We start from the raw sequence: 25,119 nt of genomic DNA, 5'->3' as shown, positions 1-25,119 counted from the left end.
TTCTGTGGGAGGTTCTGGGTTTGAGGGGATGAGGAAGTGGCTCTGGTTATTTGCTTCTGTACCAGGTCGGAAGGGTAGTTGCGGGATGCGAAAGCTGTTTTCAGGTTGTTGGCGTAATGGTTCAGGGATTCAGAACTGCATAAGATTCGTTTGCCTCGAAGACATGGGCTGTAGGGATGGGACCGTTTGATATGGAATGGGTGGCAGCTGTCATAATGGAGGTACTGTTGCTTGTGGGTGGGTTTGATGTGGACGGACGTGTGAAGCTGGCCATTGGACAGGTGGAGGTCAACGTCAAGGAAAGTGGCATGGGATTTGGAGTAGGACCAGGTGAATCTCATGGAACCAAAGGAGTTGAGGTTGGAGAGAAAATTCTGGAGTTCTTCTTCACTGTGAGTCCAGATCATGAAGATGTCATCAATAAATCTGTACCAAACTTTGGGTTGGCAGGCCTGGGTAACCAAGAAGGGTTCCTCTATGCGACCCATAAATAGGTTGGCATACGAGGGGGCCATCCTGGTACCCATGGCTGTTCCCTTTAATTCTTGGTATGTGTGGGCTTCGAAAGAGAAGAAGTTGTGAGTCAGGACGAAGATGGCTATGGTAATGAGGAAAGAGGTTTTAGGTAGGGTGGCAGGTGATTGGCGTGAAAGGAAGGGCTCCATCACAGCGAGGCCCTGGACGTGCGGAATATTTGTATAGAAAGAAGTGGCATTAATGGGTACAAGTATGGTTTCTAGGGGTAACAGATTGGGTAAGGATTCCAGGCGTTCGAGAAATTGGTTGGTGTCTTTGATGAAGGATGGGAGACTGCATGTAATGGGTTGAAGGTGTTGATCTACGTAGGCATAGATACGTTCTGTGGGGGCTTGGTAACCAGCTACAATGGGGCGGCCGGGATGTTTGGGTTTGTGAATTTTAGGAAGTAGGTAGAAGGTAGGGGTGCGGGGTGTCAGTGGGGTCAGGAGGTTGATGGAGTCAGGTGAAAGGTTTTGTAGGGGGCCTAAGGTTCTGAGGATTCCTTGAAGCTCCGCCTGGACATCAGGAATGGGATTACCTTGGCAAACTTTGTATGTAGTGTTGTCTGAAAGCTGACGCAGTCCCTCAGCCACATACTCCCGACGATCAAGTACTACGGTTGTGGAACCCTTGTCTGCCAGAAGAATGACGATGGATTGGTCAGCCTCCACATCACGGATAGCCTGGGCTTCAGCTGTGGTGATGTTGGGAGTAGGATTAAGGCTTTTCAAGGAGGCCCCCTACAAATCTTTCACCTGACTCCATCAACCTCCTGACCCCACCGACACCTGCACCTCTACTTTCTACCTACTTCCTAAAATTCACAAACCCAAACATCCTGGCCGCCCCATTGTAGCTGGTTACCAAGCCCCCACAGAACATATCTCTCCCTACGTAGATAAAGACTTTCAACCCATTACATGCAGTCTCCCATCCTTCATCAAAGACACCAACCACTTTTTTGAACGCCTGCAATCCTTACCCAATCTGTTACCCCCAGAAACCATCCTTGTAACCATTGATGCCACTTCCTTATACACAAATATTCCGCACGTCCAGGGCCCCGCTGCAATGGAGCCCTTCCTCTCACGCCGATCACCTGCCACCCTACCTAAAACCTCTTTCCTCGTTACCTTAGCCAGCTTCATCTTGACTCACAACTTCTTCAATTTCAAAGGCCAGACATACCAACAATTAAAGGGAACAGCCATGGGTACCAGGATGGCCTCCTCGTACGCCAACTTATTTATGGGTCACTTAGAGGAAGCCTTCTTGGTTACCCAGGCCTGCCAACCCAAAGTTTGGTACAGATTTATTGATGACATCTTCATGATCTGGACTTACAGTGAAGAAGAACTCCAGAATTTCCTCTCCAACCTCAACTCCTTTGGTTCCATCAGATTCACCTGGTCCTACTCCAAATCCCATGCCACTTTCCTTGACGTTGACCTCCATCTGTCCAATGGCCAGCTTCACACATCCGTCCACATCAAACCCGCCAACAAGCAACAGTACCTCCATTATGACAGCTGCCACCTATTCCATATCTTTCGCATCCCACAACTACCCTCCCGACCTGGTACAGAAGCAAATAACCAGAGCCACTTCCACATCCCCTCAAACCCAGAACCTCCCACAGAAGAACCCCAAAAGTGCCCCACTTGTGACAGGATACTTTCCGGGACTGGATCAGACTCTGAATGTGGCTCTCCAGCAGGGATACGACTTCCCCAAATCCTGCCCTGAAATGAGATCCATCCTTCACGAAATCCTCCCCACTTCACCAAGAGTGTCTTTCCACTGTCCACCTAACCTTCGTAACCTCTTGGTTCACCCCTATGAAATCCCCAAACCACCTTCCCTACCCTCTGGCTCCTACCCTTGTAACCGCCCCCCCCGGTGTAAAACCTGTCTCATGCACCCTCCCACCACCACCTACTCCAGTCCTGTAACCCGGAAGGTGTACATGATCAAAGGCAGAGCCACGTGTGAAAGCACCCATGTGATTTACCAACTGACCTGCCTACACTGTGAAGTTTTCTATGTGGGAATGACCAGCAACAAACTGTCAATTCGCATGAACGGACACAGGCAGACAGTGTTTGTTGGTAATGAGGATCACCCTGTGGCTAAACATGCCTTGGTGCACGGCCAGCACATCTTGGCACAGTGTTACACCGTCCGGGTTATCTGGATACTTCCCACTAACACCAACCTATCTGACCTCCGGGGAGGAGGAGGAAATTAGTGTTTAACGTCCCGTCAACAACGAGGTCATTAGAGACGGAGCGCAAGCTCGGGTGAGGGAGGGATGGGGAAGAAAAAACCGCCATGCCCTTTCAAAGGAAGAGCGATTTAGGGAAATCACGGAAAGCCTAAGTCACGATGGCTGATCTCTGGAGATGGGAACTTGCCCTTCAGTATATCCTCTCTTCCTGTTACCCACCAGGCCTCAGCCTCCGCTAATTTCAAGTTGCCGCCGCTCATACCTCACCTGTTATTCAACAACATCTTTGCCTTTGTACTTCCGCCTCGACTGACATCTCTGCCCAAACTCTTTGCCTTTACATATGTCTGCTTGTGTCTGTATATGTGCGGATGGATATGTGTGTGTGTGCGTGCGTGCAAGTGTATACCTGTCCCTTTTTCCCCCTAAGGTAAGTCTTTCAGATGCCGGGATTGGAATGACTCCTTACCCTCTCCCTCTAGAACCCACATCCTTTCGTCTTTCCCTCTCCTTCCCTCTTTCCTGATGAAGCAACCGTGGGTTGCGAATGCTTGAATTTTGTGTGGGTGTTTGTGTTTGTTAGTGTCTCTATCAACATAACAACACTTTTGTTTGGTAAGTTACATCATCTTTGTTTTTAGATATATTCTTCCCACTTGGAATGCTTTCCTGTGTTATATTCAGTACATAGCTACATATGTACACTTTTTCATATTGTTCATTACATTCCACTAGCCACTAGAAACACAATCAGTACGGGCGAAAGATCCCATTAGTCTTAGTATATTACTGCTCATTGTTTGGTTGTAAAGTAGTACTGTGTGTGTTTTCTGAGTCCACAGGAACTGTTCAGTTATTGTGTGTCATCAGTGTGGGTTTTCCTGTGTTGTTGAGTAGACATAATAAGATGCATGGAAAACTATAGTACAAGGCATTTAAGGAGCCACTGAATTATGGAAAGACAGATGACTCCAGCATGTTGCATTATAAAAATCACTCCTGATTACACACTAATTTGCCATTTAAAAACATCACATTAATACTTATTAATCATATTATACATGAAACATAATTCACACAGAAATTTGAGGAAGTTCTTGTATAGTTTATCCCAAAAAGAATATCCTTCTGAAATATTTAGGTATATCACTGCAGAAAATGAGGTATGCAGACAATCTCCAATGCATGGAGATAACTGCAGAAGTATAATCAATTAATTCTTCAAAAAATATAAGAAAAGGCGCTGTAATGATAGTTAAGTTGGGAACATTGAATGGAACGAGTCAGGAGTGAATTTTGTTGTGCAAAATTAACTGACAGCTAAAAACAAATCAAAATAAAATACCAGAACTTTTTAGTTTTTGCAGCTGAATATCCCTATAAATTGTCATTTCCGTATAAATAACAAATTGCAGAGCTGTTAACCCTAGAACACTAAAGGGGGGAATATTATATTGTTACCAAACCAATGTAAATTTTTATTCAAAGGAAGTCTTAATTTACAGTTTATGTGCCAGTTAATCACAATTATGAGGTCTCCAATGGTGTGTCACATACAAAATAAGTACAAAATATCCTGTTTTACACCCTATAGTGACAATAATAGATTGATGGGAACCATGAATTGGGACCAATTGCAGCCATAAATTTTACGAGTGTTTTATACTCTAGGGTTAATGAACCAATAAATAATATCCAGTTTCATTATTTGTTTATCTAATATATTTTCTCTTAGATAAAAAGAATATTTATTCATAAAAACTGATACAATTCTCTATGCATGGAGAGCTGATTTTATACAAAAGGCATTATTTTTCACATATAATTTAAAAGTCTTGTACTAAGTGCACTTAAATAGTAATCTTTGGTAATTGTAAAACAAGTTTCAGTACAACAGAAATAAGATATAGTTGGAATAACTAGTAAAATTAAAGTTCTTCAGAAGCAATTTCTTACTTAAAATTATAAGAATATAATAATTATATTCAGTAGAATATAAAAGGAAAACACATAACATAATAATTCTGTAATATTCCAAATACATAGGTAAACCTGAGTCACAAGATGTCTTTAAACCAATACATTGGCAGTAGTTGATGGAATGTTATATTTGTATGTAAAACTGGAATTAATCTTCATGCATATACAATTCAGTTATAATACAGTGCTGCCACCTGGCCAAAAGAGAATTTTTCCAAGTTAACTACACACAATATGTGTGTGGCTATAAAAATAATTTTGGACAGGATTCTTCACTGTAATTTTAGTAATTTTGTCAGTTGGACATTATGTGAACAAGATTTGCTTTACATGAATTTTACAATTTGGACATTTTGAATCCAATAACAAACAGTTTGTTGGCAGTTTTTCAGTATAATTTTTTATACCTGAAGCCTGTAGTAGTGTGTACTATTCACTCCCTCAGGAAAAAATGAGTACTAAGGAAACAACTGCATTACTTTTGTTATACATGAGTTGAACTTAGTCTCACACTCACAAAAGAACGTAAAGCTGTAATGAAGGCATTTTGTGTTCAGTTTCAATTTTTTTCAGGAATCTGTAATCATAATTGGATTCCTTTTTAAATAAATACAAAACTCTGGAAATAAACGAAACACTTGCCAAAATCTATTCTGTCCAACAGACATAGCCAGTGGTCCCACATCAAACTGATATTTATTTATACAAATAAAAAAAAATCAGTTGATAAATGAACATGTACAAAAATCACACACACACACACACACACACACACACACACACACAGAGAGAGAGAGAGAGAGAGAGAGAGAGAGAGAGAGAGAGAGAGAGAGATCTGACAACAGAGCATCTATTTACACGCTGTGTAACAAATAACAAATATTTTGAATATTAAGTACAGTTTAGAACTAAGTGATGAATGTGGACAATAATCACAAAAACTTTGAAACTCAATTTCTGACTATTTTCTTGGTTATCGACATAATAGTATGTAAGCTATCTGTTCAATGTCTTCATACTGCTAAATGTAATAAGCATGAAAAACATTACATGTACAGATACATGACTGCTTCCAGAGCAGAGTATATGGTCAAAAGTATTATTTTTATTGCTGCTGAGTACAAATAAAAAATAAATTATACTGCAGTTCCTATCAAGCAAGTATGAAATTTAACTACATATTTGGAAAAGTTACTAACACTTACTCATTCTCTCTGGAATGCAAAACACAGCCAACAGTACCTCTTGTAAAACAACTTACTTTTCTACAATTACACTGCAGTATTCTGTTGATGGGCTAATGCATAACATTGTTTACCTTAATCTTGGTATTTTCATGAAACATCTTCAAAAGAAAAATTCAGGCTATGAAAGAACACGTTTCCCCTAGGCACGTTTGTTTGTTAACTGCAGTCATTCCTTCATCCATTCTTGTATAGTCACAGCCATTAAATTTTACAGAATATCAAACATAAAGTAATTACATGGACGGGAGGATTGTGATTTGATAGCACACACTTATAATGGCACTAATGTGGGTTTTTTGCTGTTCTTGTTACAGTTTATAGTAAGTAATTTTTATAGAAATGGTCCATTTCAGTTCAAAGTGCCACGGGTTCAAAGTGTCTTATGTAAATAGAACAGGAAACATTTTAATTTTTTACAGGTAACATCTGACCATATTTTCAATAAAAATATCATTTCCACACCATGTATGGAATACAATCACAGTAAAAACACCATAGGAGCTAACTGTATTGTCACATTACAAATGCCAAGAAGGATGCAGCTAAGAAGACAGTTAATTCATAGCACCTCTGACATTCAATGACAACATTCTTGGCCTCTGTGTGACTGTCCACAGAAAAGAGGCACAACGTGAGTCAGTCACTGACAATGCGTATTTAGAATTCAATCTGTGCATCATCAGACCAACAGGTCAGCAACTCTACCATCTGACAGCTGCTATCAGCACTAGCAAGAACAGTTGCATACTTCTACTCTGGAATGCATGCAATTTAACGCCTCCACAGGTCAGTTCTTCCTTGTGATATGTGAGCCACTGAGGAGGTTGCGATTCAGATTTGCAGTATTCACCGATATCTTTTAGCTGTTCCTGTAATGATATGATTTTATATTACTACATCATCTGCCATAATAAAATGGTGAAGCAATATAACCTCCAGGTAACAAAAAAGTAAATTCTAATTTGATTTATCAATAGTCTTAAGACCTATTACAAAAATTGTTTATTTCAAAACATTCCATTACCTCTTAAAATGCATATTCCAGTAACCAAGCATACACTTTAGTTATAAAATAGTATAGGGCTACAAAAAGCAGATTTTGGAAGTTTATTAAAATAATTAAACATGTATTTTGTGTGAATTTCTAATCTTTCAAGTGTTTATTTCAGGATATAATGGTCCAGTCTGCTGCTTCTGCCCCCGTTGTGTTGGTAGATACTATCACTGGTGTCAAAAATTCAATTAAGCTGCATTTTTTTTTATAAAGTAATGCTGTATAGACATAGGTTTACAACAATCAGTATTTTTTGGTTGATAAAGGGTAGGCAGTATGTTCCTTGGGATTAAATAGGTTAATTCTTCTAATTACGCTTCATTTAAGTTTTCTGAATTTCACAGATGCAACAGGAATGTCTCCATATTGATAGGCAATAGAATATATGTTACTGAAAGAGACATCTTCCATCTTTGGATACTGATTAATGATTGAATCTGTCAGCTTTCACAAGAGATGACACAGACGATTTATTCTCTTGGCGAATAGCTACCATGTTTCTCTCAGTTTAATTTGGAATAATAATGAAAGCCTAACAATTTTACTTATTTGTTTTGTACTTCTTTATTTTAATCCCACAATTAATGCCTATGTTTTATTCAGAGTTGATTACAAGAAAATCAGTTAATTACTAGTACTAACTTTTCACGAGTTTCCTTGATTTATTTCTGTGGTTTGATGGTATGTGTTAAGCAGAGTTGTGCCGTCAGTGCATAGATGATATGTTTTTCAGCTATTGTCAGGAGGTTCAAATGGTTCAAATGGCTCTGAGCAATATGGGACTTAACATCTGAGGTCATCAGTCCCCTAGAACTTAGAACTACTTAAACCTAATTAACCTAAGGACATCACACACATCCATGCCCGATGCAGGATTCGAATCTGCGAGCGTAGCGGGCGCGCAGTTCCAGACTTTTCAGGAGGTCATGAAGTAATTATTCTCTACTTATGGGTCAATCAGTACATCTTGTGAGCTGGTTTGAGAATTTTATTATTTGATAATATGCCATACCAGTTCACGCTTGTTGGGAGCACATTCACTCTGTTGTTAAAATGCAAGTTTTATGGTAGAGTTAATCTGTTGCTGTATTTTTTTTAATAAGTGTCTCTAGCCTAATATACCTGTATACCACACTTCATCTTTTATTTGTGTTACAGCTACCTTTGGTTAATGATGACCAAAAGTGTCATAAATTATTGGGGTTTCCTTAGGCCATCTCTTAAAAGCTATTTCAACAGCATCATTTCCATTCGTGAAATCTTCTCGGGTGATCAGCCGAGTAAAGGCGTCGTCTTCTCGCAACGTTTCGAAGGGTTTCGTACCCATCATCTTCAAGCGAAGTGTCGAGATGCTGTGTTGCGCGGTCCTATAAAGGCTCCTGGACCAGTGACTGATTCCGGGCGCCGACCAATCAGGTACCTGCGGAATCGGCCGCCGCGCCAGTGGTGGAGGGTTCGCGGCGCGGACCGGGCGTCGAGTCCCTGCCGGTTCCTAATACATCTGTGGCCGCTACCATCTTCGTGCCGGAGCGTTCTCTTCTAATTTTAGTTATTGCGGGATTCCAAGCTGTACTAAGTTGGAAACCAGTGTCTCGATTGATCAGGTTGCTGTTCAACCGAATTTCTACAGCCTCTTTGAAAACTGAATCCCAAAATCCTTTAGCGTCACACAGCTTCTTCATACCCTCAAAGAGGAAGGTGTGTCCTTCGTTAATGCTATGTTCCGCTACCGCCGATTTTTCTGTCTGACCAAGGCGTACATTTCTAATGTGTTCCGAGCGCCTCTGCGTGATGCAGCGCTGCGTTTGTCCGATGTATTTCGTACCACATTCACATTCAATACTGTATACGCCCGGAGTCTGCAGTCCTAGGTGGTCTTTGACTGAGCCAAGTATGTCCTTAATTTTACTTGGGGCATGAAAAATTGTCTTGATGTTGTGTTTCTCCAGAATGCGGGCAATCTTGGCTGTTGGCGGTCCCGCGTATGGTAGAAATGCCAGGCATCTGGTCTCATCTTCTTCTTCTGGTGTGTCTACCTTCCTGCTCTTGTGTAGGGCGCGCGAGATTTGCGTCTCATTATAACCGTTGCTGCGGAAGGTCTTCCTTAGGTGTTGTAACTCTGCAGGTAGGCTGTCATCATCACAGATAGACTTGGCCCTGTGCACAAGTGTGTTAAGCACTGAGTTGCGTTGTGCTGGGTGGTGGCAACTCTGTGCATGAAGGTATAAATCCGTATGTGTCTTCTTCCTATACACAGCGTGACCCAAGGTGCCATCAGGGTGCCTCTTGATTAGAATGTCAAGGAAGGGCAAGCTTCCGTTTTCTTCCACCTCCATGGTGAATTGTATGTTGCTGTGTATGTTGTTGAGATGTCGCAGGAAGTCTTGCAGGTTCTCTCTGCCATGTGGCCACACGACAAAAGTGTCATCCACATATCTGTAAAAGGCTTTAGGTTTCAATGGGGCGGTGTCCAGGGCTATGTCTTCAAAGTGCTCCATGTAAAAATTAGCGATGCCTGGAGCTAAGGGGGACCCCATGGCTACACCAACCACTTGTTCATAAAATTTGCCTCCACACTTGAAGTAGGTGTTTGTTAACACATGCCGGAACAGCTTTATTGTGTCCTCACTAAAGCGTGTTTCGAGCAGCGCTAGGGAGTCTTCCAGCGGTACTCGTGTGAAGAGTGAGGTGACGTCAAAGCTGACAAGAAGATCTTCTTTATCCAGGCGAAAGCCTTGTAGTACCTTCACAAACTCCGCCGAGTTCTTGACATGGTGCTCACAGTGACCCACGATCTCTCCTAACTTCCTCAGCTGCCTCCGTAGGGAGGGAGAGAGACGTGCAGGGTCCTGGAGAAGGCAAAAATGCCCAAGAACAACATAGCATCTGCTGAATGGAAGGCTCTTAAGGCCCTACGTGAGGATGAGGACACTGTCGTTCTAGCTGCTGACAAAGGCAATGCCACGGTGATACTGAGGAAAGAAGATTATTGGCAGAAGATAAACTCACTGCTACAAGATACTGCCTACAAGCAACTGGACAAGGACACGACAGCTTCCGTGACTCGCAAGACCATCGCCTTGCTCAATGACTCTGGACTGGAAAAGGACGTCATCAGGAAGCTGTACCCCAGAGCACCGGCACCACCACGGCTATATGGGCTCCCTAAGATCCACAAAGACGGAGTTCCATTGCGACCCATAGTGAGCACCATCAACTCACCGACATATGGTTTAGCCAAGTACCTAGCACAACTGCTCAAACCGATCGTGGGTCACTGTGAGCACCATGTCAAGAACTCGGTGGAGTTTGTGAAGGTACTACAAGGCTTTCGCCTGGATAAAGAAGATCTTCTTGTCAGCTTTGACGTCACCTCACTCTTAACACGAGTACCGCTGGAAGACTCCCTAGCGCTGCACGAAACACGCTTTAGTGAGGACACAATAAAGCTGTTCCGGCATGTGTTAACAAACACCTACTTCAAGTGTGGAGGCAAATTTTATGAACAAGTGGATGGTGTAGCCATGGGGTCCCCCTTAGCTCCAGGCATCGCTAATTTTTACATGGAGCACTTTGAAGACATAGCCCTGGACACCGCCCCATTGAAACCTAAAGCCTTTTACAGATATGTGGATGACACTTTTGTCGTGTGGCCACATGGCAGAGAGAACCTGCAAGACTTCCTGCGACATCTCAACAACATACACAGCAACATACAATTCACCATGGAGGTGGAAGAAAACGGAAGCTTGCCCTTCCTTGACATTCTAATCAAGAGGCACCCTGATGGCACCTTGGGTCACGCTGTGTATAGGAAGAAGACACATACGGATTTATACCTTCATGCACAGAGTTGCCACCACCCAGCACAACGCAACTCAGTGCTTAACACACTTGTGCACAGGGCCAAGTCTATCTGTGATGATGACAGCCTACCTGCAGAGTTACAACACCTAAGGAAGACCTTCCGCAGCAACGGTTATAATGAGACGCAAATCTCGCGCGCCCTACACAAGAGCAGGAAGGTAGACACACCAGAAGAAGAAGATGAGACCAGATGCCTGGCATTTCTACCATACGCGGGACCGCCAACAGCCAAGATTGCCCGCATTCTGGAGAAACACAACATCAAGACAATTTTTCATGCCCCAAGTAAAATTAAGGACATACTTGGCTCAGTCAAAGACCACCTAGGACTGCAGACTCCGGGCGTATACAGTATTGAATGTGAATGTGGTACGAAATACATCGGACAAACGCAGCGCTGCATCACGCAGAGGCGCTCGGAACACATTAGAAATGTACGCCTTGGTCAGACAGAAAAATCGGCGGTAGCGGAACATAGCATTAACGAAGGACACACCTTCCTCTTTGAGGGTACGAAGAAGCTGTGTGACGCTAAGGGATTTTGGGATTCAGTTTTCAAAGAGGCTGTAGAAATTCGGTTGAACAGCAACCTGATCAATCGAGACACTGGTTTCCAACTTAGTACAGCTTGGAATCCCGCAATAACTAAAATTAGAAGAGAACGCTCCGGCACGAAGACGGTAGCGGCCACAGATGTATTAGGAACCGGCAGGGACTCGACGCCCGGTCCGCGCCGCGAACCCTCCACCACTGGCGCGGCGGCCGATTCCGCAGGTACCTGATTGGTCGGCGCCCGGAATCAGTCACTGGTCCAGGAGCCTTTATAGGACCGCGCAACACAGCATCTCGACACTTCGCTTGAAGATGATGGGTACGAAACCCTTCGAAACGTTGCGAGAAGACGACGCCTTTACTCGGCTGATCACCCGAGAAGATTTCACGAATGGAATACGCCGAGAAAGTCTCAAATCACATTTGCATCATTTCCAATTTTCAAGCCACACACAAATTTCCAGATTGCATCTATTAAATAGTTACATGGGGGTAATACAGTGGGGATGACTCAGACCATTTTCTGGAACTACAAAATATACAGCAGGAAAAGGAAGGGAAGATAGATATTTGCCCTTCAGGCACAGTTGGAGCAAGCTAGGAGAGCTGGTGAGGGTGAAGGAAGCCAGTGGTGAGGAGTTTGGTTGGGGACTGGCAGTTGATAGCAGTGCTTGCAGGAGGAGGATGCGCTCTGACAATTTCGTTGTGGCGCCAGCGAAAGCTTTCTGCTGAGAGTTGAGGTGAAAGGAGCATCAAGATTAGACAGGACAAAGATATGTGCAGCAGACTCTGACCATGATTAAGAATGTTAGAAATAACACTAATGTTAGGAAGAAGAGAGTACTGCTGCTAGGTAGCAGTAATGGCAGAGGTGTAGGGTCTCTGTTACAAGAGAAGTTAGGGGAGGAGTATCAGGTCACCAGCATTTTTAAGCAGAGTGCTGGGTTGGATCAGGTGACTGAGGATTTGGAGCCTCTGTGTAAGGATTTCACTTCCCAGCAGTTGGGAAGGGAGTGAGACAGGGTTGTAGCCTCTCCCCAATGTTATTCAGTCTGTATATTGAGCAAGCAGTGAAAGAAACAAAAGAAAAATTTGGAGTAGGTATTAAAATCCATGGAGAAGAAATAAAAACTTTGAGGTTCGCTGATGACATTATAATTCTGTCAGGGACAGCTAAGGACCTGGAAGGGCAGCTAAACGGAATGGATAGTGTCTTGAAAGGAGTATATAAGATGAACATCAACAAAAGCAAAACAAGGACAATGGGATGTAGTCAAATTAAGTCAGGTGATGCTGAGGGAATTAGATTAGGAAATGAGACAAGGGGAGCAAAATAACTGATGATGGTCGAAGTAGAGAGGATATAAAATGTAGACTGGCAATGGCAAGGAAAGAGTTTCTGAAGAAGAGAAATTTGTTAACATCGAGTATAGATTTACGTGTCAGGAAGTCGTTTCTGAAAGTATTTGTATGGAGTGTAGCCATGTATGGAAGTGAAACATGGATGATAAATAGTTTAGACAAGAAGAGAATACAAACTTTCGAAATGTGGTGCTACAGAAGAAAGCTGAAGATTAGATGGGTAAATCATATAACTAACGAGGAGGTATTGAATAGGATTGGGGAGAAGATAAGTTTGTGGCACAACTTGACTAGAAGAAGGGATCGGTTGGCTGGACATGCTCTGAGGCATCAAAGGATCACCAATTTAGTACTGGAGGGCAGCGTGGAGGGCAAAAATCGTGGAGGGAGACCAAGAGATGAATACACCAAGCAGATTCAGAAGGATGTAGGTTTCAAGCAGCACAACCGGCCTCTTCTCGCCTTTGCTGTAAGGCGTGTTAATGTGGAGCTGGAGATTGCGCTGATGGCTGCTGGCCAGGCACACATCACTGTGGTTTCGGTGGGGACTATCGATAGACGGGCTACACTAGGCATGGCCTACACCTCAATAGGTTTGGTAAAGGGAGGTTGGCGGAGTTGATTAGTGAGAGGGAGGGTATGGGGCCACATATGGTCAGATATTTGTTATCATAGGTACGAAAATTAGGCCTTTCTAGGATATAGCATGACTACAGGCTCCCCTTACTTAAAATTATCTCAACCAGCTTAGGGACTTCTGCATCTTGTATGCAGAAAATAGACTGTACCATACTAGAGTTTGTGAGCACCAAAGAAATTTTCTCAGAATTACCTATTATTCATCAAAATAAGCAGTTCATTAGAAATAAAGTACACCAACTTGAAGTTGAATTACAGTCTTTGTGCAGCATGGTAGTAAGCATTATGGAGCACTGGTGTAGAGATAATGAATTGTGGCATATAGTTCTATCTGATATGAATGTGCAAGTTGCTATTATAGGTCTGCTTAAATGTTATCATCAATCTATATCAGCGGTGGCACACATTTCAAAGCTAGAGAAGATCTGACCACAATTTGTGTAGAGACTCATTTTGAATTGTCAGTCACTTAAGTAACAAAGCTAGACAAAGCTAGATACGCATAAAAAGCTGATCATTCTGTGTGTTTATCACTTACTTAGTGGCAATGTGGACACTTTCCTCAACAAATTAAGTGAAGTCATGGAAAAGGGTCTCAACTCACAAAACTAGCATAATAACAGCATAACACAGGCATTGAGGGTGAAATTAGTAAGAATGCCCTAACCAATTTGAGCACTTTTGAAAAGGGTCTCAACTCCCAAAACTAGCATAATAATAGCATAACACAGGCATTGAGGGTGAAATTAGTAAGAATGCCCTAACCAATTTGAGCACTTTTGGCATAATGCAAATGGTAAAAATTGCTATGAGGGTTTCATGAAGCTCAGCTGCAATTTTAGACAATGTACTTAGGGACACTGACAGGGAAAATTGTAAAATATTTGTAAGAGATCTTGGCATTTCGAGTAATTACTGTCAGATAGTAAAGCTAAAGACAGGCAGAGTGAAACTTGCAAAACTGCAGGCCTACGAAAGGATTTTCTCAGACTGTAACATATATACTTTTTCTAGGGCATTGCCAAATCAAACCCAGCATGAAGTATACATGGAAAACACTGTAGATGCTACATACTCCAAATTTTGCACATATTTGTGAGGTGGCATTTCCAAAATTAGCCTTGTTTACCCAGAGCTAAGCAAAATAGATGGAGACTTAAATTTCTCAGTTCTTCCAAAAGCACTGCACTAATCCACAGTTCCTCGAGTGCCATCACAGGTACTGCTTGCAACAAATCTTTCAATTAGGAATTAGTATACAATGCAGAAAATAAAAACAAAGTGGTGTGGGACACTATAAAACAAGAACCTGGAAAATGCAGACCAAGCACAAAACATACATTTCAAAGATGGGGATAGAATAATACGAAGTCCTCAGGAACTTGCTAATTTTGTAAATGATTACTTGTACTGTGTAGAAGTTGCAGCAAAATCTTCCTAAAACACATGTAGCACTCATAATGACTTACACAGCAAGCACAACAAACTTGCACAACAAACTTGCAGTGAGGCAGACATTACAACAATTAAACATTAAGTCAGCAGGCACAGATGAGGTTCCTGTCTCTATTCTCAAGGCGTGCATAGATAGTGTATAAGCCCCATTAACAAAAATAATAAATGAATTCTGTAGTTCACGTGTTTTTCCAGAGCGCCTAAATCATGCACAAGTGTTGCCCTCACTAAGTTAGTTAGTTGGTTGGTTGGCTGCTTGGTTGGTTGGTTAGTTAGTTATATGTTCCGTAAATCATTTTGAAGTGCTTTTTTGGCATGGATAACTACAATTTGAATGATTCTTTTATCGAAATGATGTGGAACAAGTCAGTTTACATGATATGTCTAAATGAATACTGCTAACATTAATGAACACTTTATCATTTTTCCCCACTGCAGACACCACAAAAGTGGTGCAATCATTTTTTTTACAGGCATTTTCTTAAATTTGTCGAGGGCTTTTGACACTGATGACTATAAAATTCTATTGAGTTAGACAGGAATTTGAGGTATAAGAGGAGCAGCGAATTAGTGGTTTCAGCCTTACTTCGAAACCAGGTTGTAAAAGTGGAGATTGTTCACACATCTGCTGATCATAAATCTTTAGTGAAACAATTGTCAGACAAGGAATATGTAAACACAGGTGTTCCTCAGGGTAGTATATTGGGTCTGTTTCTGTTCTTAATATATATCAATGACTTTCCAGACAGTGTAAGACATGGAGAAAAGGTTTTCTTTGGTTATGACATCATCACAGTCACTGATAAAACATCAGAACTTCTACAGGATGAGGCATAATAAAGACTGATTTTTAAAAGGCTATTAAGTAAAAATACTTTGTTAAAACTTTTTTTTTATTTTATAATCTCAAAATACATGAGAAAGTGTTTTCTGCAATAGTAAAACATCGGTTATTTTTTGAAGATAACTCTGGTAAGATGGCATCTGTTTAGATGCACAAGTTCCTCCAGCTAGACCTTGAAGTGACTCGTCACATTTTGTAGCATTTCCAGTGGGATTTGAACAATTTCCTATCGGATCTGCTCTTTCAGAGCTTCAGTTGTTTGAGGAGGGTTATCTTAGTTAACTTTGCTTTTCACATAATCCCACAAGAAAAAGTCACATGTTGTGAGGTCCAGTGAATGAGAGGGCCATGCAGTATCCCCATTTCGGGAGATCACATGATTTGGAAACAAATGATTGACAATATTCACACTTACTTGAACAATTAGGGAGGTTGCTCCATCCTGCTGGAAAAATGTCTCATTGCTCACTTCTTGGTGTGCAAGTTGTAGAGCAAAAAAGCTTTCCAACACATCCGCATACCTCTGCGAAGGCACTGTAACAGTATTGCCTAGGCCATGTTCAACAAAGTACGACCCTATTATCCCTAATGAAGACACGGTGCACCACACAGTAACTTTTGCAGAGTGCAATGGTTGCTGATGCAGTTCTCTAGGATTAACGTCACTCCAAAATTGAAAGTTCTGCTTGTTCACATAACCGGAGACATGGAAGTGGGCTTCATCGCTCATCCAAAAATGGTTTACAATGTCCTTGTCTTGATTAATCATGTCCAGAAATTCTAAGCAGAACCAGATTCGGCTCACATACTCTGTTTCCTTAAGGGCGTGAACCATTTGGATTTTGTAGGGGTGAAAGTGCAAATCTTGGTGCAAAATTCTTCTTACTATTTTGTTTGAAATCCCAAGTGTAGCTCTGTGCCGATGACCTAAGCAATGAGGGCTTCTCTCAGTGACAACTCTTACACATTTAATGTTTTCAGGTGTGTGCAGTTTTTGGTCTCCCAGTTTTCTTCTTTGTCACTGACACTGTCTGATCAAAGTTCTCAACCCACTTATTAATCGCACAGGCAGATGGCACCGGTCGATTCTGATTAATGTTGAAGTGGTTGTGGGAAGCACAACATGCTAGCTGGTACGATCTCCATTTAATAAAATGCTCTTACAGCATACGCACTAAGCTGTAGGGTCCACCGCTCCATTATGACTAAATGCTATTTTGCGCCAAAAGTAACTTGACACTATCCCCTCCACCTCTTTCCGATGCAGCTCAATTCATGTGCTTTTTAAAATAGCTTGATATTATGCCTCGCCCTGTGCTAGAGAAAGCAAATGAAACCCTCAAGGATGTTTACAATTGGCCAGTATGTAATTAATGTTGAACATATAGAAAATGAACAGCATTCATTTCAGCATAAAGAGAAATAGCAACTTTGGCATTTTAAGTACATATGGTAAATCTATAGGTTGTGAAGTAAACACGAACTCTTTAGGAATGAACATAGTCAGCTAACTTGGAGTGAACATACAAAGCAAAGCAAAGCAAAGAAAAATGTCATCAGCATGCTACACTCTAAAGGTGTTAGCATCAGTTTGTAACAGATGATGTGTTGTGATGACATACTATGCCTACATACTCTCAGTTCTTAGTTATGGGATTCTTTTCTGAGGATTGAAGGCACAAAACAGGGACACACAAGAAAACAGTTATAAAAATAATAACTGTAAGTAGTAACCGGGCTCATTGTAAACAGTTATATATATATTTTTTAAAAAATGGGCATTCTTACTGCACTAAGTATGTATGGCAATCTGTTCTGTGTATCAGGGAACATATTATTAAATACTGCACTAATACAATAGTTCTATAAATAATCATGGAACAAGAGTCAGTTTGGAGTTACGTTTTCCCAGGGAAAACAAACAAAAAAACTCAAAACAGCATTTGTATCAGGGGATAAAATTGCGTAATAAGCTGACAAAGAAAGGGAGAAAGATTACTAAAGCACTTTTGTTTAAAAAGGCAGCTACAATGTTGTTCACAAATAATAAATATTACACCATTAAAGATTACTTAAAGGACTCGGAGTATGGATAACAATGTAATGGGGTAACTACAGCATGTTGTCACATTTCAGTGCATGATTATGGGTCACTGCTTTCAAAAGGATCATGTCTCAAGATGTATAACACATGATAGTAATGTCTTTTGGCTTAGTTTTTCAGGTGTACAGTAGTACACATTCCTATATGGAGTCTGGAACTGAGGCACAGGGCATCTTCTCAGTGGTCATTAGTGGGTATCTTAGTGTGAAGTGTCAGTGAAGAGTGGAATTACGTTTCACATTGCACATGACTGGACACCCAGAAGTCATCAGCAGATGTCTAGAGAATTACCGAGTGAAGCAGTGCAGCTGTTAGGATACTGAACTACGTTCAGTAAGATGGAGCTACTCTGTCCAACCATCCTGATTTGGGTTTTCTGTGGGTGTCCTAGACTGCTAAGGCAAATACTGGGATGGTTTCTTAATCAGGGTCACAGCTGACCAACTGTCCTATTCTCATAGTCTACCCTTTGCATCCTCTCTAAGCATGTTTTATATGCAGTGTGTTATATTTTGGCATATTGATTGGCAATGTATTAGCTTGACAAATCCTATATCATTGCAAAATGATCCACGGATGAGTAAAGATAAATAATTAAATAAATAAATATTAATAAATAAATTAATATATGCTTCTTCTTTCCCTTTTATGCATCCAGAACTAGGCTCTCTGTTGATTAATAAATCTGACTAACACTTGTTGAAGAAGAATGGGAGAAGTAATGGTTCACCCAATCTTCTTTAGATACTGAAAAATGTTCCTGGAACATACACACACATCAAATTTTTTTTTGCATTATCCTGGTTCCCAGAACTCCTGTAGATAGTCCCTTTGACTCTTCAGAGATGTCACTAAACCCACCCAAAACTGTAAGCAACCATGCACGAGCAGCGCCTATTAGGTGGAGGGGGTCTGCCAGTCGATCAGCTCCAGTCATTCCACCAGAAAGGAGGTACATGGCTCGTGTTGTCTGTAGTTCAACCATGTCTAGATGGTCAATACCACAGTTCGATTGCATCTGCATTGTCACTTTGTGCCAGGAAGGGCTCTCAACAAAGGAAGTGTCCAGGTGTGTCTGAGTGAACCAAAGCGATGTTGTTCGGACATGGAGGAGATACAGAGAGACAGGAACTGTCGATGGCATCCCTTGCTCAGGCCACCCGAAGGCTACTACTGCAGTGGATGACGGCTACCTATGGATTATGGCTCAGAAGAACGCTGACAACAGTGCCACCATGTTGAATAATGCTTTTCATGCAGCCACAGGACATTGTGTTGTGACTCAAACTGTGCGCAAAAGGTTGCATGATCTGCAACTTCACTCCCGATGTCCATGCCGAGGGAGATGTCCATGCCGAGGTCCATATTTGCAACCAAGACACCATGCAGTGCGGTACAGAGGGCCCAACAACATGCCGAATGGACCGCTCAGGATTGGCATCATGTTCTCTTCACCGATGAGTGTCACATATGCCTTCAACCAGACAAGATGAATGCCTTAGATACACTGTCCAGCAGGTGCAGCAAGGTGGAGGGTCCCTGCTGTTTTCGGGTGGCATTATTCGGCGCCAACGTACGCCACTGGTGGTCATAGAAGGCGTCGTAATGGCTGTACGATATGTGAATGCCATCCTCCGACCAATAGTGTGATCATATCAGCAGCATATTGGTGAGGCATTAGTCTTCATGGATGATTAATGTAAAAAAGCTTCCAAAATAGAAGTTTTATTGCCCAGATCGCAGTTCATGACTGGTGGGGCAATATGACCACCAGTGAGAGAAAGCATCATCTGCTTCACATGCAAGCCATCTGCCATGATGCCACCCAATCCAAATGGCTCTTCCCGTGGGCACCACCCAGCCTCATCGACGGCTACCTGGCTAGTAATCTGTCGCTTGGAGTCCCCATCTCAAGCACCAATAATGCAGTCTCTGCATGGTCAGAGGCTACCACTGTTAGGTACTTGACGACCTCCTCCCCACAGAAGGATGGCTACCATTCTGGGTTTTGGGCATACTACCTTATTAGAAAGGAAGGGTGATAAGGTGGAAAGGCACAATGGTGCAACATACACAACATTGGGTGACCTCCCCTGCGCAATTCACACTACTGGAAAATTTGAAAAGTGGTGGCAGGTCAAACCCAACAATGGGGACCACATACTGATTAACAAGAAGGTGTAGAGCGCTGGAAGTGAAATGGGAAACTAGAGTCCTACTGACCTACCTGTCATCATCTACAGTTTCAACTGCTGATGTCTGGCCTGAACGGGGATTTTCATCGGTCCACAAATGTTATCTGTTAAAATATGCTATTCCATCTCTTCTATATTTTCTCTCATCTGTTCCCAAGACTGAAGAGAGGGATACAGATTTTTCAGTTTTTGAAGCAAATCATCAGAAATTTTCCTGTGATAAGTGACAGATAGGACAAGATCCTGTACACAGTGAAGATTTTACAAATACACATATCTCCTGTGAAATGTGGTGCTATCAGATGTATCGCATGCTGTGGCAATGTGCCAGTTGCTTATTGACACCTAGAGCCTTTTCTACAGGCTACAAGATGCATTATTCCTAGTCAGGGATATGAGTAAACCGCAGTCTACCAAAGGTTGGATGACTTGTCTGTCTGGTCTCTGGCTATGCATTTTAATGCATCCATGCTGCATTGCATCCATTTCCATTAATGCAGTCATGCATAAGAATGAAATCTGCTGGCTCACAAAATGAACTGCCTGTAATACACTTATGAAATGTTCAAGACAGACTAACTTAAAATGTATACAGGGTGTTAAAAAAATGTCAAATACTTAGAGAAATGGTAGTACTCATTGGAACAAGAAAAATAAATCCTATAGACATGGGTCCAGACATGCATACTTTCTGTGATAAACACAAGTTTACAGGAGGTATTCAATGTGGCATCCATTCATGACAATGCACCCCTCTGCCCTCTGGCATAAGGAATGATGCATCCTTTGACATATACCCAGTTGTTGTACCTGCTGGCACACATTGAAGATGTGACCCTATAGTGTCCACACATTGTTGATTAGCATGGTGTAGACCAATTCCTTCAAGTGTCCCTGTCAGCGAAAGTCTAGGGGATTGAGATCTGGGAAATGAGCAGGCCATGGTGCAAGGGTATCTGTGTCCCTCAGATGCTGGAAGAGTCTACTGTTCAGCCTATCAGAGGGCAGTCTGCACTGTAGATATTTTTCATCGTAGAGGGAATGGGCTCACAGGTTATGCCCATTTAGTAAACCGTAGCAGAATATCATATCCACCATTTCACTTATCGAATAGTAGGCTTCCATTACTAACAAGTGGTGGAAGAGAGAAAATGTAAATGTACTACACCATTTGTATATACAAACAGCGCAATAACTCTAAACACCTATGTGAATCCACATTTGGATGAAGGCAAAATACCATGATATGTAAACAGGGTTGAAAGTACCGCACAATAAGGCACACAAACATGACAAAAAATGTAGTCTACAACGAGTTTGAACCACACAACGGACTACAAACCACCTAATGGTAGGCAGGCCCGCCCGGTTGGCCGTGTGGTCTAAGGCACAGGTTACTGGGTGGGAAGGAGCGCCTGGTCCCCGGCACGAATCCGCCCGACGGATGTGTGTCGAGGTCCGGTGAACCGGCCAGTCTGTGGATGGTTTTTGGCAGTTTTCCATCTGCCTCGGCGAATGTGGGCTGGTTCCCCTTATTCCGCCTCAGTTACACTATGTCGGCGGTTGCTGCGCAAACAAGTTCTCCACGTACGCGTACACCACCATTACTGTACCACGCAAACATAGGGGTTACACTCGTCTGGTGCGAGACGTTCCCTGGGGGGGGTCCACCAGGGGCCGAACTGTACAATAACCCTGGGTTCGGTGTGGGGCGGTGGAGGGGTGAAGTGGACTGTGGTAGACATCATGGGGTTGTGGACCACTGCGGCTGCGGCGGGGACGGAGCCTCTCCGTCGTTTCTCGGTCCCCGGTTAACATACAATACAATACAATACAATACAATACAATACAATACAACGGTAGGCAGAGTACTGGGAGTAAGACATCACAATCCTCTCCCGACATGTATGACAGAGCTCCAATGAAACAATTGTGCCAATATCCGCAACCAAGTGTTTCGCATTCCTTATTTATCTCAGAAAGCATATGGTTCCAGACCCATGTCTGTTGGACTTATTTTTCTTGTTTCAACGAGAACTACCACCTCTCAAAGTATCTGATACTTTTATCTGAACATCCTGTATAGACACCAAATGTAAACATATCTTAACAGTAATATGATACCATGGATTTTATCAACAATATCAGTAGATCATCCAACAAAATGAATTATATCTGTTAGTTACAAACTTCAGTTGCTGGGTTTTACCTGAAAATTTTTTTACTTTAGTCCTTGTGTTTCTGATTTATTTAGGACAACAAGGCAGGCCATTAATGGGATATCAGTCACAAGACATCCGAACAAATGACATTTCTTTCATATCCGATTAGATGAATTAAATTATTTAATTAAATTTTCTCTCATTAAGAAAATAAATAAATTTTTATATAAGAGGTAATTCTTATTTGAGCAGAGCTCACAGTTTTGTACAGTCCAGTCACACATCACCAAATAGAAGTGCAATAGTAAAACAACTGTTACAATGGACAAGTGGTTTATCATCATGACCAGTTCTGATGTTTAAACCTCTTCAGTGTGCATGATAGAATATCATAATGTAAACACAAGGTTTATGTATATAAAATATTCATGTCACTGCAAATTGAACCAAGTTTTGATGTACAAATCTTGTGTGTATGCACAATATTCAATGATATACACTCCTGGAAATGGAAAAAAGAACACATTGACACCGGTGTGTCAGACCCACCATACTTGCTCCGGACACTGTGAGAGGGCTGTACAAGCAATGATCACACGCACGCCACACCAGGAACCGCGGTGTTGGCCGTCGAATGGCGCTAGCTGCGCAGCATTTGTGCACCGCCGCCGTCAGTGTCAGCCAGTTTGCCGTGGCATACGGAGCTCCATCGCAGTCTTTAACACTGGTAGCATGCCGCGACAGCGTGGACGTGAACCGTATGTGCAGTTGACGGACTTTGAGCGAGGGCGTATAGTGGGCATGCGGGAGGCCGGGTGGACGTACCGCCGAATTGCTCAACACGTGGGGCGTGAGGTCTCCACAGTACATCGATGTTGTCGCCAGTGGTCGGCGGAAGGTGCACGTGCCCGTCGACCTGGGACCGAACTGCAGCGACGCACGGATGCACGCCAAGACCGTAGGATCCTACGCAGTGCCGTATGGGACCGCACCGCCACTTCCCAGCAAATTAGGGACACTGTTGCTCCTGGGGTATCGGCGAGGACCATTCGCAACCGTCTCCATGAAGCTGGGCTACGGTCCCGCACACCGTTAGGCCGTCTTCCGCTCACGCCCCAACATCGTGCAGCCCGCCTCCAGTGGTGTCGCGACAGGCGTGAATGGAGGGACGAATGGAGACATGTCGTCTTCAGCGACGAGAGTCGCTTCTGCCTTGGTGCCAATGATGGTCGTATGCGTGTTTGGCGCCGTGCAGGTGAGCGCCACAATCAGGACTGCATACGACCGAGGCACACAGGGCCAACACCCGGCATCATGGTGTGGGGAGCGATCTCCTACACTGGCCGTACACCACTGGTGATCGTCGAGGGGACACTGAATAGTGCACGGTACATCCAAACCGTCATCGAACCCATCGTTCTACCATTCCTAGACCGGCAAGGGAACTTGCTGTTCCAACAGGACAATGCACGTCCGCATGTATCCCGTGCCACCCAACGTGCTCTAGAAGGTGTAAGTCAACTACCCTGGCCAGCAAGATCTCCGAATCTGTCCCCCATTGAGCATGTTTGGGACTGGATGAAGCGTCGTCTCACGCGGTCTGCACGTCCAGCACGAACGCTGGTCCAACTGAGGTGCCAGGTGGAAATGGCATGGCAAGCCGTTCCACAGGACTACATCCAGCATCTCTACGATCGTCTCCATGGGAGAATAGCAGCCTGCATTGCTGCGAAAGGTGGATATACACTGTACTAGTGCCGACATTGTGCATGCTCTGTTGCCTGTGTCTATGTGCCTGTGGTTCTGTCAGTGTGATCATGTGATGTATCTGACCCCAGGAATGTGTCAATAAAGTTTCCCCTTCCTGGGACAATGAATTCACGGTGTTCTTATTTCAATTTCCAGGAGTGTATATCTGAATATAATTTTACATTAATCAAACCTAGTAATGCCGATGAACTGTTTATACAGTGGACACTTCTTGTTCACTATTAATGTAATTCTACAGTTGTGGGATACCCTATTACCACAAGCAAATGAGGAACAAAATGTATGTGCAATGTGAAATTTCTTTATGCTTACCTCACAAAGTTCTTTGCAAGAAGGGCACACAAGGGCCCCTCTATGCAACCAGCCATCTACATTTATTTGAATGGGCAATTCTTGTTTTTCATGATAACAAGTATATGTGTAATTAGACACCTGCATAAAAAAACAGTATGGTCAGTAAAATATATATGGTGTAACTTCATTCAATGTAAATATGTAATAGTTATTACAACATTCAATGCTGATTTGAGCTCTCTGAAGGTAACAATATTGTTATGCAGTGTCTGCACAAGTAAATCCAATGCAATTATTTGGTTGTTTATTAGTGGGTGCAATCTATTTTCTACTGACTCACTTTCATTTACATTAAACAATCGAAAATCCAGTACAGAATAACCTCTTGTACCTATCTGCAACCCAGCATCTCTGGCATGTGGAGAATAGCAACTGTCCTTAGTGCACATGTCTTGCTTTCTTAATAACAGGTTTTTACAACATTGGCAGTAACTGAGTTTTTACCCTTGACTAGAGTCTGACCTCATCACTAGGTAGAGCGCTCTCTTCCTAGCACTGGATACTTAAATCCTTGGGGTTATACACCCCTCACCCTTGCTTTTGTCCAATTTTATCCTTGTCTGCTTCAGTGGAAAATAAGACTCAATGTGCTGAATGAATGTGTTTCAGAAATCATTAAATTTTTTCCAACTACACTGATTTATACATTTTCCCCCAGCATCCTTCCCACAATTCCTCTCGAAACACTGTGACGAAGTCATTGTTCATAATTCTGTGATAGAAATTTTTGTTTTACGATCTGAACCTACTGGTCAACATATTTTATTATTAACGTTTCCATTGTAGTC

At 42.5% G+C, this 25,119-nt stretch overlaps 1 protein-coding gene across 1 annotated transcript in view; it reads right to left on the bottom strand.

The window, feature by feature from the left end:
• Positions 1-4,590: 4,590 nt before the first annotated feature.
• LOC124794952 (leishmanolysin-like peptidase) overlaps positions 4,591-25,119 on the bottom strand; it is a 564,236-nt gene continuing 543,707 nt past the window's right edge. The window contains exons 13-14 of the mRNA XM_047258667.1: positions 24,290-24,409; positions 4,591-6,842 (exon numbers count right to left, since the gene is read on the bottom strand). Coding sequence (XP_047114623.1) covers positions 6,675-6,842; positions 24,290-24,409 — 288 coding nt within the window. The 3' untranslated portion in view covers positions 4,591-6,674. The remainder of the gene's footprint in view (positions 6,843-24,289; positions 24,410-25,119) is intronic.

The sequence above is a fragment of the Schistocerca piceifrons genome, chromosome 4 (genome assembly GCF_021461385.2).
Source record: "Schistocerca piceifrons isolate TAMUIC-IGC-003096 chromosome 4, iqSchPice1.1, whole genome shotgun sequence".
Lineage (NCBI taxonomy): Eukaryota > Metazoa > Arthropoda > Insecta > Orthoptera > Acrididae > Schistocerca > Schistocerca piceifrons.
This window is presented reverse-complemented; position numbering and strand designations above follow the sequence as displayed.